This window comes from Salvelinus alpinus, chromosome 8 (genome assembly GCF_045679555.1).
Source record: "Salvelinus alpinus chromosome 8, SLU_Salpinus.1, whole genome shotgun sequence".
In the NCBI taxonomy this organism is placed as follows: domain Eukaryota; kingdom Metazoa; phylum Chordata; class Actinopteri; order Salmoniformes; family Salmonidae; genus Salvelinus; species Salvelinus alpinus.
Window position 1 is genome coordinate 61,690,712 of NC_092093.1, and position 13,189 is coordinate 61,703,900.

At 40.5% G+C, this 13,189-nt stretch overlaps 1 protein-coding gene across 2 annotated transcripts; it reads right to left on the minus strand.

Annotated features, from left to right (window-relative positions):
• Positions 1-330: 330 nt before the first annotated feature.
• On the minus strand, positions 331-9,576 carry LOC139583428 (neutrophil cytosol factor 2-like). Of its 2 annotated transcripts, none has more exons than XM_071414509.1 (15): positions 9,301-9,576; positions 8,980-9,062; positions 8,492-8,600; positions 8,110-8,244; positions 7,774-7,881; positions 7,464-7,523; positions 7,271-7,314; positions 5,083-5,224; positions 4,863-4,928; positions 4,597-4,669; positions 4,437-4,480; positions 4,143-4,303; positions 3,940-4,051; positions 3,664-3,781; positions 331-3,008 (listed from the first exon to the last, which is right to left on the minus strand). In XM_071414509.1, exons 1-15 carry the CDS (start codon positions 9,472-9,474, stop codon positions 2,917-2,919), a joined length of 1,521 nt encoding a protein of 506 aa, XP_071270610.1. In that variant the 5' UTR covers positions 9,475-9,576; the 3' UTR covers positions 331-2,916. The 2 variants fall into 2 exon arrangements, with proteins under 2 accessions (XP_071270610.1, XP_071270609.1); XM_071414508.1 differs by having other exon boundaries at positions 4,437-4,483; positions 9,301-9,573.
• Between the last annotated feature and the right edge of the window lie 3,613 nt (positions 9,577-13,189).

Sequence of the window (13,189 nt, forward strand, 5' to 3'; positions counted from 1 at the left end):
GAACAGAACCAGAACTGTTAAAATGTAACAGATGAAACTTTGAAAATGTGAGACTTTGAAAATTCCACCCAAAAGTTTAAGGTCTCATACCTTTCAAAATACAACAATATGCATCATACCGGCTGTATTTTAAAAGTTAAATATCTTGAAAACTTGATTTCTGACAGGCAAAACATTTTGGGACTATATCAACAATGGATTAATGAAAAAGATAAATAATTATTTTGGGGTGTTTTCCTTAAATGCACTCATCGCTGTTGTTATTATTTAATCACCAACAGTTTGCTCCATGTACTGTAAATCACAAGAGACATATGAAAAAGAGTTATGTATGATTTTGTCATTCAAAATCTTTAATATAGGCTGCTGGATCAGTCATATTTGCAGACATCAAATGTGCTATGAAAGCTATTTTCATATACACACACATACCAAAAGGTCCTGAAACTGCAATTCAGAATAGTCTGTGTCCATGCTATACCCAATGTTTAATTTGTTTAACAATGACATAAAAACAACTTAGGTATAGCAGATGGTTCCCTCAGGAACAATTTGTGGTGTCAGATACATACAAACACATACAGTTGAAGTCGGAAGTTTACATACACCTTAGCCAAATACATTTAAACTCAGTTTTTCACAATTCCTGACATTTAATCCTAGTAAAAAATCCCCGTTTTAGGTCAGTTAGGATCACCACTTTATTTTCAGAATGTGAAATGTCAGAATAATGGTAGAGAGAATGATTTATTTCAGCTTTTATTTATTTCATCACATTCCCAGTGGGTCAGAAGTTTACATACACTCAATTAGTACTTGGTAGCATTGCCCTTAAATTGTTTAACTTGGGTCAAACATTTCAGGTAGACTTCCACAAGCTTCCCTCAATAAGTTGGGTGAATTTTGGCCCATTCCTCCTGACAGAGCTGGTGTAACTGAGTCAGGTTTGTAGGCCTCCTTGCTCGCACACGCTTTTTCAGTTCTGCCCACAAATTTTCTATGGGATTGAAGTCAGGGCTTTGTGATGGCCACTCCAATACCTTGACTTTGTTGTCCTTAAGCCATTTTGCCACAACTTTGGAAGTATGCTTGGGGTCATTGTCCATTTGGAAGACCCATTTGCGACCAAGCTTTAACTTCCTGACTGATGTCTTGAGATGTTTCTTCAATATAATTTTCCTTTCTCATGATGCCATCTATTTTGTGAAGTGCACCAGTCCATCCTGCAGAAAAGCACCCATACAACATGATGCTGCCACCCCCGTGCTTCGTGATTGGGATGGTGTTCTTCGGCTTGCAAGCGTTCCCCTTTTTCCTCCAAACATAACGATGGTCATTATGGCTAAACAGTTCTATTTTTTTCATCAGACCAGAGGACAATTCTCCAAAAAGTATGATCTTTGTCCCCATGTGCATGTAACAGTATAACTTTAAACCGTCCCCTCGCCCCGACACGGGCGCGAACCAGGGACCCTCTGCACACATCAACAACGGTCGCCCACGAAGCATCGTTACCCATCGCTCCACAAAGGCCACGGCCCTTGCAGAGCAAGGGGCAACCCTACTTAAGTCTCAGAGCAAGTGACGTAACTGATTGAAATGCTAGTAGCGCGTACCCGCTAACTAGCTAGCCATTTCACATCCGTTACATGCAGTTGCAAACCATAGTCTGGCTTTTTTATGGCGGTTTTGGAGCAGTGGCTTCTTCCTTGCTGGAAGGCCTTTCAGGTTATGTCGATATAGGACTCATTTTACTGTGGATATAAATACTTTTGTACCCGTTTCCTCCAGCATCTTCACAAGGTCCTTTGCTGTTGTTCTGGGATTGATTTGCACTTTTGGAACCAAAGTACGTTCATCTCTAGGAGACAGAACGCATCTCCTTCCTGAGCGGTATGACGGCTGCATGATCCCATTGTGTTTATACTTGCGTACTATTGTTTGTACACTAAACGTGGTACCTTCAGGCGTTTGGAAATTTCTCCCAACGATGAACTAGACTTGTGGAGGTCTACAATTTGTTTCTGAGGTCTTGGCTGATTTCTTTTGATTTTCCCATGATGTCAAGCAAAGATGCACTGAGTTTGAAGGTAGGCCTTGAAGGTACGCCTCCAGAGGTACGCCTCCAATTGACTCAAATTATGTCAATTAGCCTATCAGAAGCTTTTAAAGCCTTGATATTTTCTTGAATTTTCCAAGCTGTTTAAAGGCACAGTCAACTTAGTGTATGTAAACTTCTGACCAACTGGAATTGTGATACAGTGAATTATAAATTAAATAATCTGTCTGAAAACAATTGTTGGAAAAACTGACTTGTGTCATACAAAGTAGATGTCCTAACCGACTTGCCAAAACTATAGTTTGTTAACAAGAAATTTGTGGAGTGGTTGAAAAACGAGTTTTAATCACTCCAACCTAAGTGTATGTAAACTTCTGAATTCAACTGTAAAAAGAATGTAAAACAAAAAAAATGCATTTCTATTAAAATACGTAGAAAACCTGGGCATGCTTGATTTGTGCTGGCCAAAAAGGTTATTAAAACTTATAACATACTTTAACAATAACATGACATGGTAAATATCAGCCCATTGAAGAAAAGTCCTTGCTTAGGTAATGACGTTTCAGACCTAAATGCCTTCCCTCAACATAAATATTGAAATCCGACTGTTTTTCTTTGATGATGTTTGTTTGGTGGTTTCCAGATTAGAAGACAAAGGATTCAGTCAGCCGACATATGCAGTGTGGACCATGAATGTGGTTTCCATGAATGTGGGAACATTGCCTTTAAAAGGTGCATAGCTGCCAAAGCGTGATCGGATAGAATCCCGGACCTCATGCTCAAAGTAGAAATAACAAATCCCACAATCTCTATGAAGTCATTGTTCCTTATCCTGACATTATGACATTCCTTTTACATTATTTATCTTTCATAGGAACTTCTTCCACAAAGGATGCCGGAAATATGCCACTCTTTCCGTTGCACTGTCCTTCAAACCAGTCTTCATTGACTGAAAAGAAAGTAATGAAAATGGGAATTTACTTTTGCTTCTGTATTTTAAAAGGAAAGAAATCCACTCCAAAACTATGTTTCATTATTTTTTCCCACTGTTTTACAGTCCCAACAATATTTCGCATGTCAGCAGTCAAGTTTTCGAGATATCACTTGCCACATCATGATGAATCCAAATGCATCATGGGATTAAAAACGCATCATTTTGATGTGACAAGTGACACTTTGCTTCTTGAAAATACTATATCTTCAAAACTTGACTGCTGACATGCAAAACATTTTGGGACTATATCAACAGAGAACAAATTAAACAAATACCAAAATATCGTTTTTTTTATGTGATTTTAAGAAAACATTAGGTCGAGGCTTTTTCAAATGACAATAAGTCAATGTACGCCTCTACAGCTATTAGAGAAAATACAGTTAGTCTCTTGACACAAATTATTGGGGCCCCACATGAGAAAGTGGGGCCCCACATGAGAAAGTAATGAAAATGGGAATGTACTATTGCTTCTGTAACCCTAATTCTGTGTCCTGTAAGACAACAGCAGGTTTCCAGCTTTTCCAGGATATCATATAACAGAATAAAACACTGACAACTGATTTCTGCATTGTGGAAATGGTGCCCCGCATGAGAGAAATGGGTAGCTCACCTTTGGAGAGAAGTAAGATGGTATCTCCTTGATGGAACTCAAGATCCTCTGGAGTTGAAGACTCATAGGAATGAAGCGCCATCAGGTGAGTCTGGCTTTGTAGCTGCTCACTCATTCCCTGTAGTGTAGATTACATGAAAGAAGGGACATTAGTACACACATAATGACATCTGTCAGAACAAAGTTTTGTTGACTATTACATTTGTAAATTAAAAATCTACATAGCAAAAAACTATTATGACATCAAATACTGTATACAGTACATGACCACATTACCTCTTTGAGATCACACCACAGTGTTAAACGACCATTGTGGACACAGCTCCAAACATCTTCCATCCTTGTGTTCTCATCAATCACTTTTTTATCAGAATCTATTTGGGCATAGCTTGAGAAAAATCACAAAAACCCTGAGCTTAGTTTTGTAATAGTAATGATTGTTGAAGTAAATTGACGCTAATGTTTCAACAGTGCCATACCTCAAGGTGATTACTGTGGCAGGGAGGCCCAGTTTGTTACTGATTTTCTCCAGAGTTGTTGTGTAGGGAAGTCCAGGCACCATGCAGATTGCTATGGTGTATGTGAAGTGCACTTTCACTACACAAAGTGAATGGTCACTAAACTCTTCACTCTGGCAAGACTAGGGAATGAAATAAACGTACAATGATATTTAAAATGTGTAAGCGTAGAGTACTGATAAACAATTGATATTTGCTTTGAATATTGCATGCTGTGAAACATGTCTTGAATTCGATTTTCAATTATTCTCATACCTCTGTTTTTGTGTCCCCAATGCTCTGATTTTCAGTAGCAGAAGCTGCTGCAATAATACCCCCAAAAGTTACGTAATTTGTAATAGGTGATGTTGCATTGCCAATAATTAAAATGTTAACTATACAACTTCCATTCCAGTTTTACATAAAATATCTTTACCAGAATTTCTCTGAGGTCTATTCGGTGGTTCTCGTCTAGGTGGCGCTGGGATGTCATCCTTGTCTGTCCCATCCTACAAGAAAGCAATCAACCCACGTAGGGGGAATCAATTAACATAGAAATTGAGGGGTAAACTATATTTACCAGTATTTTGGGGATTCAACTTTTAAAGATGTCCAATTTGTTATAGCTCAGCATTGACACACGTTAGAGTCAATGCCATCTTGTCATGAGGAATAAACACTATATTGACAGTAGACATGTACCTGATCTTGCTTAGATGATAAGGTTATTTCCAAACGCTCCAGGAAATTATAAGGAACAAGCCCCCTCTAAAAATGTAAAGTTGAAATTAATTCACTGCACACAAATCATTTTTTAAATACCGGACACTCATAATCAACCAAGTATGTTTGTGCATAATGAGTACAATAGATCCACATTTTTCATGCATGAAGCATTTCAGTGTAATGTTTGTACTCATACTCGCTCATTGAAGATGACAGAGGCCCAGTTGTCAGATCCTTTGTTCAGCACAAAGACAATGTTGCCAGGCACCACAGCTAACTCATCACTTGTCTCAGGGACAAACTCAAAGAGGACAGTGTGAGGCTCTCCCTCCAGAGCCCTGCGGGGGGCGACAGAGATATCCTACTTTAACTCATACCCAAATAATGCTGTTGAATCGTTAGTATGCTAGTATGTGGCCAAAGCATAAATTGTAGAAAAAAACACTTAAAAAACCCCACCTCAAACTTGTATCTCAAATAGACAGTTTAAAAATGCTTGCTATTTCCTCATAGAACATGATGTCATGTTGGCACACTGGCTGAGCTGGCTAATCAGTGGTTTACTTGTGTGAATTAATATTTGTAATGACTGGTATAAGCCCACACCATTCTGTTTTTGGGGTACGGCCAAACCATTCAAAAAGAGAAACGCTTATTTATTTTTTGATATATTGGAAGGACAATTATCTCACTTATATTGTAATTAAATATACACTGCTCAAAAAAATAAAGGGAACACTTAAACAACACAATGTAACTCCAAGTCAATCACACTTCTGTGAAATCAAACTGTCCACTTAGGAAGCAACACTGATTGACAATAAATTTCACATGCTGTTGTGCAAATGGAATAGACAAAAGGTGGAAATTATAGGCAATTAGCAAGACACCCCCAAAAAAGGAGTGATTCTGCAGGTGGTGACCACAGACCACTTCTCAGTTCCTGCTTTCTGGCTGATGTTTTGGTCACTTTTGAATGCTGGCGGTGCTTTCACTCTAGTGGTAGCATGAGACGGAGTCTACAACCCACACAAGTGGCTCAGGTAGTGCAGTTCATCCAGGATGGCACATCAATGCGAGCTGTGGCAAAAAGGTTTGCTGTGTCTGTCAGCGTAGTGTCCAGAGCATGGAGGCGCTTACAGGAGACAGGCCAGTACATCAGGAGACGTGGAGGAGGCCGTAGGAGGGCAACAACCCAGCAGCAGGACCGCTACCTCCGCCTTTGTGCAAGGAGGTGCACTGCCAGAGCCCTGCAAAATGACCTCCAGCAGGCCACAAATGTGCATGTGTCTGCTCAAACGGTCAGAAACAGACTCCATGAGGGTGGTATGAGGGCCCGATGTCCACAGGTGGGGGTTGTGCTTACAGCCCAGCACCGTGCAGGACGTTTGGCATTTGCCAGAGAACACCAAGATTGGCAAATTCGCCACTGGCGCCCTGTGCTCTTCACAGATGAAAGCAGGTTCACACTGAGCACATGAGCACATGTGACAGACGTGACAGAGTCTGGAGACGCCGTGGAGAATGTTCTGCTGCCTGCAACATCCTCCAGCATGACCGGTTTGGCGGTGGGTCAGTCATGGTGTGGGGTGGCATTTCTTTGTGGGGCCGCACAGCCCTCCATGTGCTCGCCAGAGATAGCCTGACTACCATTAGGTACCGAGATGAGATCCTCAGACCTCTTGTGAGACCATATGCTGACACATGCACATTTGTGGCCTGCTGGAGGTCATTTTGCAGGGCTCTGGCAGTGCACCTCCTTGCACAAAGGCGGAGGTAGCGGTCCTGCTGCTGGGTTGTTGCCCTCCTACGGCCTCCTCCACGTCTCCTGATGTACTGGCCTGTCTCCTGGTAGCGTCTCCATGCTCTGGACACTACGCTGACAGACACAGCAAACCTTTTTGCCACAGCTCGCATTGATGTGCCATCCTGGATGAACTGCACTACCTGAGCCACTTGTGTGGGTTGTAGACTCCGTCTCATGCTACCACTAGAGTGAAAGCACCGCCAGCATTCAAAAGTGACCAAAACATCAGCCAGGAAGCATAGGAACTGAGAAGTGGTCTGTGGTCACCACCTGCAGAATCACTCCTTTTTTGGGGGTGTCTTGCTAATTGCCTATAATTTCCACCTTTTGTCTATTCCATTTGCACAACAGCATGTGAAATGTATTGTCAATCAGTGTTGCTTCCTAAGTGGACAGTTTAATTTCATAGAAGTGTGATTGACTTGGAGTTACATTGTGTTGTTTAAGTGTTCCCTTTATTTTTTTGAGCAGTGTAGGTCATATTTCATAGAAATCTGGAAACACTGGACAATTACTTTAAGTGTCAAACCACCCCCAGTGTCCCCTACAATTAACATCGAGATCACATGAACTTTACCTCATAACTTCAGGCGCTTTTGGTCTGGTAGGAACATCTTCAACCTAATCTTACCGTCAAAAAAATGGCACATCACATTACACTGAATATTCCTCCTCAATCAATTTCTTACTTTAATTGTTCATCGTTTTTATTTTAATTGTTGACAGTTTTTAAAGGCACTGTTAAAACATCAAATCATATGACACTTCACCTGTGGCTGTAACGGAGCAAAGCCAGAGAACTCATCCTGGAAGACGATGGAAGAAACAACCTGAGGATAGAGAATAAAACTGGTTCAACATGAAACAATACTTTATGACATGCCTACTTACTAATAACCTGCCAAATAACAATCCTAAAGAAAGACCCAAGGCTATTCACAACTCATTTCAATTGCTTAAATTGCACATCTCAAACAAAGTAGGTACTAGACATGCATGTTGTATACACATTTACAAAGTCGCAACATTTTGGCTGGTTAATATGCATGTTATGTTTTGAGAGAGAGATGATAGGGATACCTTGGCCTTGCCCAGGTAGTCCTTCTTCTCCAGTTCAGCCACGTAGTTCTTGTTTGGCTTGAACAGCACTTTTGCAGGGACCTTAACTGGCTCAAACAGCTTCTGCTTCTATAAGGATTAACAGAGGACTTAATAAATGCATAATAAATACACATTAAAACACTTCTCACACTACTGAGATGAGCCACCTGGCCTGGTTACTCATCCACTATAGCTGCTGGAACAAACAATGTAAAAAAAAATAAAAAATAAAAAAAGTACATATCTAAGCCAGCACAGTATGGTTGGGGTCGACATGATAGTGTGAAAAAGGCTTAAGAGAGAAGGGCCACCGACCAGGATGCACTCCAGACCTCTGTCGATGTGGCTGAGTTTGGCCTCAGTCCTGAGATTCAGAGCAGTCAGGAGGTTCTCCTTGGCTTTCTCCCACTGACCCAGCTGGGCATGGGCCAGCGCCATGTTGTGCAGTACCTGTGGGAGTGATACCACTCAGACATTTGTTGTTGTAAAATTACAGCTATACAGCACTTCCCGCCCAGGTCTCAAAGTGCTTTACATTGTAGCATCCACCTATGCACTTTTTTGCTATGTGTATACATACTGTGATGTTTGTTGGGTTAGGTTGCTGTTGATAGGTTGCTAAAATACACATAACATATTCGACATCCAATCATTGTTACAAAGGCAAGACTTCCATCATATCTTTACCTGGACTCACCTCACAAGCATATAATTTGTATCTCAGACCAAGAGGTTTGTAGTCGATCAGCTGGTTCCCCCTCAACTCCTTGAAGGCATGTTGGAAATCAGCAAAAGACTCCTCAAACCTGCAGGCAAAGTGAGGAGGTATCCAAGTAATTCACTATCCTGCTATATGTAAAACACATATACAGCTGAATAATGTAGAATAAATAATATGCTACGTTTAATTGTACAAAACAATTATCCATTTTAAGAGACATTTCACAATTTAAATTCACACCAGATGATGTCATAAATGTTTCCAGATGAAGTCATCGGAAACACTTATCCTCTATAAAATCACAGAAACTCACGGTTTTCACATGTTGATGTTGTGGTCCTGATGATGAATATGAACAATTGTGAAATGTCCCTTTAACACACCATTCGAAAGAATGCGATTCTTTTTTAAAGCAATTATAATGCATCTAATCACCCATCCCTAGTATGATAGATTTGTCTTGCCTTTCTTTTTTGTAGAATGTCAACCCCCTTTGAAAGAATGCAACAGCCAAGTGTTCATCCTTTCCGATACAGCTGTCCAAAGCCTGTGTGATATTTAGAAAAACTCAGTGACTTCCTTCCAATCAAATGGTACCACAAGCATTGTGTACTCAAACTAAACTTCCCCTTTTTCTGTGACTTGCATTTTTTAAGTGTAAAATAACATTTAATTACAATGTAATAGTCACTTTAACCCTGAGATGTATTGATTTCTTTGGTAAAAACAGGGAAAGAGAGAATTGTCTTTTAATTAATGATGAAATTTGGTCAAAACTGCCATACCTTTTCAGCTGCATCTAGGTTCTTATTGATCAAATGTAGGCAGCCAATGTTGAAAAATATTTTGGAGTTCTTTTCCTGGATGTCCAGAAATGTTCCAAGGGCAGCTGCGGAATCCCCGCGTTCGAAACAGGCCACTGCCTCATCCCACTGTTTGAGAGTGTTCACAAATGTCATGGTTCCAAATAGAGTCAATGCGCTGAGCTACAGTGATATGATGAGAGAAAAGTGAAACCACTCTTCTTAAACTGACATTTCCCCCACTGAGGTAGGAAGGAAGTGTAATGATTACACAGAATCGCAGTTCCTTTTTTTCTCCAGTCCATTTAGTGTTGTAACAGTATGCCAGGGTTGAGGGTTCAATTCCCACGATGGACCAGTATGAAAAATTACACCCAAAAAATAATAATATATATATATATTTTTTTTTTAAATCGCCCTGGATAAGATTATCTGTTAAAATATAAAATGTGAAATGTGTTGGCTGCAACAGTGCATATGTAACGGATGTGAAATGGCTAGCTAGTTAGCGGTGGTGCGCGCTAATAGCGTTTCAATCGGTTATGTCACTCGCTTTGAGACCTTGAAGTAGTGGTTCCCCTTGCTCTGCAAGGGCCACGGCTTTTGTGGAGCGATGGGTAACGATGCTTCGTGGGTGACTGTTGTTGATGTGTGCAGAGGGTCCCTGGTTCGCGCCCGGGTCGGGGTGAGGGGACGGTCTAAAGTTAAACTGTTACACATGAAATAAACATGCATTTGCAGGGTTGCCAACTTTTGAAGAAAGCTTAGAGTGAAATTTTGCCTAAACAGTGGTCTGCATCTGTTTTAAAGCTAATTTCCAGCAATTCTATGTATTTTTACAGGCCTATGACCAGGGTGGGGGGGAAATACAGGTCAGGTGTATTTAGAATGCTTTGAACATTAAATGAACACTCAAAATTCTACAACTTTGATACTTTTGGGGGATGACATTTAAAGTATGCTCATTTTTTTAGGTGGTTTGAGACTTTCAGACAGTAATGAAATTAGATGGGAAAACAGGCAAATGTGAGGAATAGTGGGAAGGTCAGTGGGAATGCTCTGCACAGGAAATACTAATATTAATGGTTGATGGCAGTGGGTAACCAAATCATAGATTGTAGTCTCCTTGTCCATATACTGCTTTCAAGGTAAGGACACAAACATTTTGTATTTTATAATTTTGGTGAACTCTTTAAAACAGGGCTGGAAGAAAATCCTGCTTGCTCTCCAGGAGGGTTGGCCACCCCTTATCTATGTTTCCTAAGTGCTAGGTGTTTGAAAATGTTCTTGTTTTAACAATACATTTCTCAATCAACAAACCTTCAAATAAAATCGAATGAATATCAATATTCAGGGGGTTTATGCCTACTACTTGAAGATCCTTGCCATCATCTTACTCTACATAGACAAGATATATGATGCGTGTTTAGGAGTCCCCCTCTACTATCTCTGCCTTTCATGTGCACTATCCTAAAATGGCCTGAAGCATTTCATATCCATCCAATGCTTATTTGTAGGACTTATTGAAGATTGTCCACGAATGGCTTGCAAAAAGACTTTGCCTCATATAATTCATTTTCAAAGACACAAGTAGACATATCAGACACTGGCAATATTGTGAAGTGGAATAATAAATGACTGTAAGTGTGGGGAATAACAGTGGTGTTGTTGCTGTCAAGCACACTAATTAACTTTTATTTTAGCCCTTTGTTAAGAATGAGAATTGCTCAACTGATCAGACTAAATACAGTACATTGGTAATAAAATCTCCTGAAGACAAGATTACCCTAACCAAATAATTGTTATAGTCATTGTCCTCACTCTAGAATCAAACTTAAACGTTTGGGTTCACAATCTGACCAAATTATTTTTATAGTTACAAATCAGGTCACCCTACCAATCTTCCCTGCTATAACAGACTGTATGTCTATCTGCTGCCTTTTCGATGTCACAGACTAAATGCCAATCACCAAACGAGGGGAATAAATCGATTTTAGTACCAGCTTTAAAAGGCTGCATTCTGCAATAGGCGGGGAGTAGGAGCAACCTAATTTTGTTGACAACATTGTACATAAAAGAGTATCATTGTAGTGCTGTTTTAACAGCTGTATAAACTCAGCGGATAACGTCCATTCACCTCCATTCTAATCTTGAGGGGCGTTTCTTTAAAGCGCACATCCAATCCCCTTGATTCCTTACATAACCAATCATATCCTTCAATGTGCCGCGGTTCACAGTCCTGTGGCAAGAGGTTCCGCGCTTGATTTAAATTGCAGTTTCCGATTTCAAAACTATTTGAAGCAAGGTTGAAAAGTTAACCCACTATACAATGGATAAAAAATAATAAACGCAGTACTTTTCAATGCGTGAGATATAAGACGTAAGGAGTGAGCGTGAGAAGAGGTTCAAATCAAATTGTATTTGTCACATGGGCCAAATACAACAGGTGCGCCGAATACAACCTTACAGTGAAATGCTTACTTACAAGCCCTTAACCAACAATGCAGTTAAAAAAGTAATAGATAATAAAAACGAATAATTAAAAAGCAGCAGTATATAACAATACCGGGGCTATATAAAAGGGGGTACCAGTATGGGTGTAGAAGCTGTTTTGAAGCCTCTTTGACCTAGACTTGGCGCATGGCAAGCGGTACCAGTTTATGACTAGGGTGGCTGGAGTCTGACAATTTTTAGGGCCTTCCACTGACACTGCCTGGAACAGAGGTTCTGGATGGCAGGAAGCTTGACCCCGGTGATGTACTGGGCAGTACGCACTACCCTCTGTAGTGCTTTGCGGTCGGAGTCTGGGCAGTTGCCATACCAGGCAGTGATGCAACCCATCAGGATGCTCTCGATGATGCAACTGTAAAACCTTTCGAGGATCTGAAGATCCATGCCAAATCTTTTCAGTCTCCTGAGGGTAATAGGTTTTGTCGTGCTCTCTTCAAAACTGTCTTGGTGTGCTTGGAACTTGCGTGTGTCTCACGGCTAATGCGTGAGAATTGGCAGCTTTTAAGTTTGACGTCCATGTAAAACTCCTTTGGGCCCTAAACAAATCTATCCTGGGTTTGGCTAATTTCTTTATTAGCAACAATTTCAGCTTCTTTTTTTTTGGGGGGGGGGGGGGTACGTAGGGTTGCCAACTTTCTCTACCAAATAAGGGACAAAAGGTGGCGTGCCATTGCACAGTGCCACGGCGGTGTGTGTATGGTGTTATGTGACTGTGTATATTCATATTCTTATTCAATTGGAAAGGCAAAACATTTTTATATTCCATTTAGTCTATAGCTTTACTAAAACTGTATCATTATGTAAACTTGTGAATAAATCTCTAAATAAATTAACAAAGAAATCACAATTTTGACCTTTACAGCAAAAAATAAATACATTTCAAAAGAGGAAAAGAGGGGCATGAGTCACTCACCAAATGTACTTTCTCCATGGATGTTTTTTGCTGCTCTTGACTGATTCAAGCAGTCCTTTGTCATTTTGCATAGCCAGAGAGAAGCCCTTACATGACAAGTCACAGTTCACAGATATCTAGAGTTCATTTTGATCGGCTCTGTCACAGAGCCTCTGTGCTGCATCTGTTTCTTGAGTCTGACCATTTAATGGTCATCAGAGAAAATCCTCTCTACAAAGGCATTTGAGCCTGGCACACTGAGGACAAATTAGACAATCCTGAACATGTTGATCATGTTGGCTTTCCCTAGGTTTTGGGAAACTGCCACTCACTTCTCACTGGTGGATTTTATGGTATCCTGTCTGTATTTCCTCCCGGCTAGCACAAAACTCTTCATTTGAGGGCAACCACCACCTGCTCCAGGTCAGTGAAGGAGAGCTACTCATAGAAGCCGGTCTGTTTCACCAT

Excerpts from the sequence above, each read along its gene's own strand:
- LOC139583428 (XM_071414508.1), bottom strand. The coding sequence starts at position 9,474 with ATGACATTTGTGAACACTCTCAAACAGTGGGATGAGGCAGTGGCCTGT. Across the intron at positions 7,524-7,773 it reads ACTACCTGGGCAAGGCCAAG|GTTGTTTCTTCCATCGTCTT; the intron begins GTATCCCTATCA and ends CTCTATCCTCAG. Across the intron at positions 5,225-7,270 it reads AAAGCGCCTGAAGTTATGAG|GGCTCTGGAGGGAGAGCCTC; the intron begins GTAAAGTTCATG and ends CGCCCCCCGCAG.